General features: G+C 43.4%; 1 protein-coding gene across 2 annotated transcripts in view; it reads left to right on the top strand.

The window, feature by feature from the left end:
* Positions 1 to 6,943, top strand: part of PCYT1B (phosphate cytidylyltransferase 1B, choline) — a 133,578-nt gene that overhangs the window by 32,273 nt on the left and 94,362 nt on the right. The window contains exon 1 of one of the 2 annotated variants that reach the window (XM_006158475.3): positions 105 to 362. The exons of the other annotated variant lie outside the window; for it this stretch is intronic. Coding sequence (XP_006158537.1) covers positions 246 to 362 — 117 coding nt within the window. The 5' untranslated portion in view covers positions 105 to 245. Of the gene's footprint in view, positions 1 to 104; positions 363 to 6,943 lie in introns of those variants that run through there. 2 annotated transcript variants of the gene reach the window in all.

Genomic DNA, 6,943 nt, shown 5'->3' with positions numbered 1-6,943 from the left:
CCGCCCCAGCCGCTCCAGTGCCGTCTGGTTGTTATAGTGATAAACTGAGGCCTTGCCTCTTGGCTTCTGAGAAAGAAAGGGGAGGAGGGGTGGGGGTAACCTCTTTACTTCCCCCAGGGAAGATAGAAAGAAGGGAAGAAGACGGGGGATGGGTAGGGAGGAGAAAAACACGTGACAAAGAGAACATTCTCTGCCTGGGAGGAGACTCACAGAGGGTGTAGAGCTGGAGGGAGCATTCACTGGCCATGCCAGTACTTACCACTGATGCTGAGTCAGAAACAGGTATCCCAAAATCCCTTTCCAATGAGCCTCCCTCAGAAACCATGGAGGAAATAGAGCACACTTGCCCACAGCCTCGTCTGGTAAGTAAAGACAAAGGATGCAAATGTATGCGTGGCTACCGCACAAAAGAGTTCCTTCTGCGCCCGCAGCCAGCGAGGAAAACGGTGCTTAGAGGCTTTTCATGTAAATGAGAATGGTGCTACCGCCTAATCCTCCTCAGCTGTTTATACTTAGCTTCTATACCGGGCGCTGCTCTCGGCTTACAAAGCATTATTGTATTGGCTGGGTAGGAAACGGGCTGCTTGGGATGTGCTGTGTTTTGTGCGTTGGGAGGACAGGATGGCCTTTTTTGCCTTTGGGGTGTATTCGTCTGAAGGTAAAAATCCTTCAGTGCAATTTGAAAATGGTATTCTCTTTGCAAACCTTGTTCCGAGTCCCTTGTTAAGTTCGACATTCTAGCTCAGGAATGATTGGGCTCTCCGCTGATTTGTGTGCTGTGCTGCCAGTCTGGGGGAAAAAAAAATGAAAACGACCTGGAAGCAAAACTTGCCCGTTCAATTGCAAATTTCAAAATAAATAAATAAACGAGTCCTTCAATGATGTATTTAGACCTAATGTGTATTTAAAATGCATTGTAAATATGTCTAGAGTGTGCTGTGAGGCTTTCTCTTCAGGTAGTGGAAACCTGGGGGAAGCTACATTTATTTACGAAGGGGCTGCATGCCTTTAATAACAGAAGTGTGGAAGTGGGCACTAGGGCTTCTTTCCATCTCAGTAGCTGGTACCCCAATTGGATCCGTCTCTGCCACTAATCATGATCCCTTAGGTAGATGTGGAAGTTCGTTCTCAACCCCCTTAGCTTGTGTCATCAAAGAATCAAAGCACTAAATAGCCTGAAGTCTTGTGAAACTTGGAGAGACCTCTCTTTGAACCCCCAAATCCAAAAGACACACTAGTTAGAGCTATTCTTTCTTTAGTGATTTTCCCCAAGTTAAAAGGTGCTACCTTGTGATTGGCTGGGGAGTTTGATCCTTGGAAGAGGGTTTTTAAGGATTTTGTGCTGTAGCATTTTTTGTGAACCCCCCAAAAGAGGGCTCATGGATTTCAGGACCCACCCATTATGGAACTGCTATTGTTTTTAAGGGTTGATAAGGGTTAAAAGGCAGGCTTAAAACAACTTCCTAAAAAGCAAGAAAGCAAAGGAAGTTATATTAAATCCCTGTGTGCTTTTGTTCACTGTTTCTGTTTTTTGAAAGATGTTTTCTTAGGGCAGTTTAATATCAACTGCTCCGTAGCACTTTAACCACATAATGAATGACAGACACAAGTAGTATCTATGTGTTTATGTGGGACAAACCATCCTAGTAAGTTATTCCTTTGAGCCACTAAACAGCTAATGGTTTAGCATTGAAAAAAAAAAATCAACACTCAAAGTGTGTTACTAGATCATCCAATATAGATGTTTTTTTTTTTTTAAAGTAAACTCAATGTTCCAATTTCTATCACACATCTTCCTGACAGGAGTAAAGGGCAGGACAGAGAAATATGGCATCTGGCTCCAATTTGTGTATCATTTCAGCCTCTCGTGTACTTCTTTTCCTTCCCTTTCCGTCTTTCAGCTGTTCTGCTCCTGGGTTGCTTCTGTGTGAAAGAGGCAGGCAGAGGAACTCCAGGGAAGGAAGAAAGTTCAAGTTACTTGCCACTTTCACTTGTGACATCTCAGTCTGGGTGGTTAACTCACAAAAACAATGCAAAGCTAGCACTGCTACACCCTCACCTCCTGCTCATTTTAGAAACGAGAAAACTGAAGTTCAGACTGGGTAAGCAACTTACCCAAGGCTCACATTGCTTTGAACAAGCCCAACTGGGATGTGAACCCAGGACTTTACACCTGAAAAGTAGAAGATCTTTCCCCTACAATACTTATTCCCTTCCCTTTTTGAAAGTTCTGGTTTAAAGCGTGTCTGCCTGTGTGTGTCTGTGTGTGTGTGTATCATACATGTGCACAGGTATGATAGGAGTGTACAGATGTTGAACTATTGAAACAATTGTTTTGATCTACCATTGATAAAAAAATAATTTATGTTATCCTTCATTATCTTGGGCTACTGAAAACTGGCTCTGTTTAAATGGGGACTTGCAACCAATTTATAAACCACTACTAAATTTTGGGACTTTTTTTAGAGAGATTCTTGCTATACGGTGCATGTGCTGGCCGGAGAGACAGAGAGACACAGAGAGGCAGAAAGTGAGAAATCACCCCCAAAGGGGAATGCCACACCACAATCCCTTCTCCTCCATTCTCCTCTTGGGATTATGGCCACGCACACATACTTGCCTGTCGTGAGTTTTAAGTTGCCAAGTCCAGTACTTGAACCGCGGTCAACTACAGGGAGCCCAGCAACGTAACTGTTATGTCATCTGCTGGCCCTATCCACTACTAAAATTTTTAAAGCACTTTTTCTCTTATCAAACTCTGATCCAAATTCAGATTTACGTTTCGTAGCCCAGCTTTCCTCTGTTGATGATTTTGCTTTGATAAATAAGGCATACATTAACTGCTTAACAGCAAAGTTTGTTGATGAAGAGAGTTAAGTACCAAGTGAAAATGTGAATTCAGCTTTTCTTTTTATGGTTTTTAGTAGTTTCTGTTCATCTTGTAGATTTGTTAGTATCTTTATATTTCAAATTATAGAGAGCTGGCCCTGTGGCCTAGTGAATAAGGGAGCCAGATCCTACAGGGCTATGTGACTCAAATCCCAGCGCCCGTGGTTTGAAAGGCACACCATGCACATGTGTGCATGCCCCAAATCCTGACAGGATGGAGAAATGGAGAAGGGACTGTGGTGTGGTCATACCCCATTGGGAGATGATTTCTCCTTCCCTCGCTCTTTGTCTCTCTGCCTCTTTCTAGTGAGCACATGTGCCCTCTGGCACATTTAAAAAAAATTATAAAAATTCTCTGTTTCTCCCAGCACTCAAACATATTGTTCTAAATCACACGTGGGTCACCGATGCCACAGCCATTAACAGGGCGTGGCTATTGTGTTGTTTAATTTCCAGGGTGTGGAAAATGCATGGAAGATTTGAGAGAGGCCTGGGCTAGCTAGGTGGTGTGGTTAAGAGTGCTGGATCCCACATGGCCGACTGCATGGTTTGTCTCAGATCCAGAAGCTGGAAAAACAAGCTAACGCATGTGCGTGCATGCCCAAAATCCCAAGAGGAGAATGGAGGGAGAAGGAATTGCAGCATAGTTATCCCTTCCCCCCAGTAGATGCTTTCTCACTTTATCTCTCTCTCTCTCTCTCCAGTGAGTGCATGTGCTCTATAGCAAATTCACAACAACAACAACAGATCTGAGAGAAGCCTGCTTAGGAGTGTAAGTCCACACATAGATTCACCTTCAGAGGGCAGACGCCTTCTCCCAGCTCTTGAAACAAAGGGGAAAGGTGGCGTACCTGAATAAACAGGACTTGAAAGCAATCTGTACTTTAGATCCCTGTAAGTCACAAATTGCTAATAATATTGAGGCTATGATTGAATCATGTTTCAAAGGGAAAATTGTCTGAGAGGAATACATGTAGTTTTTCTACCTGCATTGCTCTTCATTAGAGACAATAGAAGAAAGAAGAAGGGTAAATGAAATGAAATAACACTGATAAGGAAATTAGAAAAGAAAATCACCTAAGTTTTATGGTAGAGTCTTTTTTATTTTGGTAGAGGCTTTTGCCTTAGGGTGCGTGCACTTGCTGGAAAGAGAGACAGAAGGAGAGACAGAGATGTGAGAGGAAAAGTGAGAAATCGTCCTCCAGGGTGGATGGCCATGCTATAATCCCTTCTCCTCTCTGGATCTTGGGCACACATGTACATGCGCCACATGCGCCTGGTGTGAGTCTCAAGCTACCAGGTTCAGGACTCAAACCGTGGTCAGCCATGTGGGAGTCCAGAGATGTAACTGCTACACCATCTGCTGGCCGTGAATCTACGTTTTGGGAATGTAACCTTGTTATCCTTATCACCTTACCATGATGATCTGGTTTGAGATGTTTCTAGCTCTTCTTTCCACTGGTACAATCTTTATTCTTAATCTTTGACTTATTTTCCACTTTTTGCTGTTTTCCTGCTTAAACATGCTGCAAGGTGACTCATAAGCTTGACTGTCAAGAAGAGAAGCCAAATAGCCTTGAACGATATGATATAACAGCCCTTCTTTGAAACAATTCTTGAGGGATGAGGACTCCTTGTGGACAAGATCTGTGTCCCCACATCTCCCCAGCCCTCAGATTATGCCTTGACAAATCCTCTGGGTCCAACAGGTGCTCTTTTAAAAAAAGTTTTAATTTTTTATTTGTGATAGAATATGTGTGCACCCACACATGAGGGAAAGAAAGAGACAGAGAGGGAGAGGGAAACACCCTCCCTAGAGTCTAGTCATGTCATCATCCCCTTCCTTCAGTCCTCTAGCCCATCAGATCTTGGATACTCACATATAAACCTGGCGTGTCTCAGGCTGACTGGGCCAGGGATTCAAACCTTGGTTGCCTGTGGGATCCAGTTTTTCCTGAACAGTGCATTGCTTCTGCACTGCAGAGCAGGCTCATAATCCCTTTCTAAGGAGTCTTAGCCACCCTGAAAGCTGTCTGCTTGAGGGTTTGGTTAACGACCTTGGTCAAGATCTTCCAGGGATGCATTCGGCTGTCAGAAGGAAGTTGTAATTTTAGCCTGCGGTAGTCACTTCCATGAAGATAGATGTACTACGGATCAACTGAGAAGGCCTTGGAAATAAAAAAGGGCTGGTTCGATATGCCACATTAGCAGGAGTTCATTTCAGGCTTTACTTTGAAGTGGAGCCATGCCAAGAGGCTGCTGTCTTGCAGGAGGTGCATTATGTCACTTGGGGGGTAGGATGCTTACCCACTACATCGTGTTCAGAAAAGTGACTGGATTTCCAGAGACATCAATGGCTTCCTTTACTAGCATCAGCACCTATGTAGCCACTCAGAGCAGCATAATTGTAGAAGTGAGACACCCTTAATGTGCTGTCTTGGTGAAAATAAACAAACATGAGCTTCCTTCACTGTGGTCAACTGGAATTGTGCCCAAGATTATTATTAGACATCTTCCTGCTGGTCTCCATCCAAATGCAACATCCATTTCTTGCAGATAATAAGTCAGGTGTACTGAGCATGGCATCAATGAATTAGTTTCTTCCATTCTTTTAAGTTTGTTTTCTCACTACTCCTCTGACTGCCCATTTGCCAATACTAAACTTATAGGAGAGGTAACCTAAATCAAATATAAGATAGGTAGGTTCTTCATTTTATTTTGGTGCTTGAGCATATAGAAATCAAAAGGATGTGTGTGCTCTCATTCAGGCAATGAGGGGGATTTAAAGTGTTCAGTGATGCAGGGCTTTATAAGGTAACAGAGAACTCAATTCCCTCCCATACCCTACCAGTGGGAGTCATAGTTGCCTGGTGGTTAATAACTCCCAGACATCATGATGTATAATATATATTTTTCAATATATCACTTTACATTGTTTTTGTCTGTTGAATATTTCTTCCCTTTGTACTTCACATCCACCCACTACCACCCACTTTCTATCATCCACTTCCCTCTTTATAGTCTCTGGTATCTTCACTTACCCTCTCTACTATCATGGATCTTTCCATTTGTGCCATGGAGTGCAGACATTTGGTACATATTGAGTGGGGATATACAGTGTGTGTCTTTCTTTTTTTAAAAAAAGAATGAATTATTTATTTAATCTATTAAGTATTATAATTATAATTATTATTCTTTCAATTTGACCAGACAGAGGCAGAGAGAGAGAGGGGGGGGGGGGGGGGGGGGAAGTCAGAACCCCAGCCACCAGGTCCAGGACTATGGTTGGCCATGTGGGAATCCAGCACCTTAACCACCACACAAACTGCTGGCCCCCTTATTAACTTCGAATATATTGACTTTTCTTAAATGCCAGAGGGCGTGTGTTGGCCTCAGGCAGGAAAAGAGACATCTGTCCCACTGTTGGTGGTAAGGAAGCTTGTAAGGATGGTTTCGATAAGAGGAAAAGGACTGAACATTGAAGGATTCTCTTATCTGATAGCCTCTGTTTCATCTATAATAGTGGAAGTGAGGTCAAGACGGCTTAGTTCTGGGGCTGGCAGGTGGCATAGTGGTTGAGGCAGCTGGATTCTCACATGGCTGATTATAGTTTGAGTCCTGGACCTGGCAACTTGCTATCTCACTTTCCTTCCCTCTCTCTCTCTCTCTCTCTCTCTTTCTCTCTCTGTGTTTCTGGTAAACTTAAATAAAATAAAATAATGGCAATAAAATTAAATATGTATTTTTTAAAAGATGGCTTAGTTCTAACAAGGTGCAGAGGTTTAATTCTGGAATAGCCTGGAAAGTTAGGTCCAGCCCCAGGGTATTTCCTCTCCCGAGACCTTGAGGCTGGGGGGAGGTGGAAAGACTGGGTTGATTCCTGACGAGGTATAGTGATGAGAGCAAATGGATCTGTTCCATTGTGGCAGTCGGCCATTTGGGAGTCCAGCGCCCTTAACCACCACACCATCTGCCGGCCCCCCCATTTTTTTTTTTGAAGAGTGTTCCTTTAACAATAGCTGATGTTGAATGGGAGGAAGGAGAGCGGGAAGGA

Source organism: Tupaia chinensis, unplaced genomic scaffold (assembly GCF_000334495.1).
Source record: "Tupaia chinensis unplaced genomic scaffold, TupChi_1.0 Scaffold000600_1, whole genome shotgun sequence".
Taxonomy (NCBI): domain Eukaryota; kingdom Metazoa; phylum Chordata; class Mammalia; order Scandentia; family Tupaiidae; genus Tupaia; species Tupaia belangeri.
Note: the sequence above shows the minus strand (reverse complement) of the source record. Positions and strands in the feature narration are given on the sequence as shown.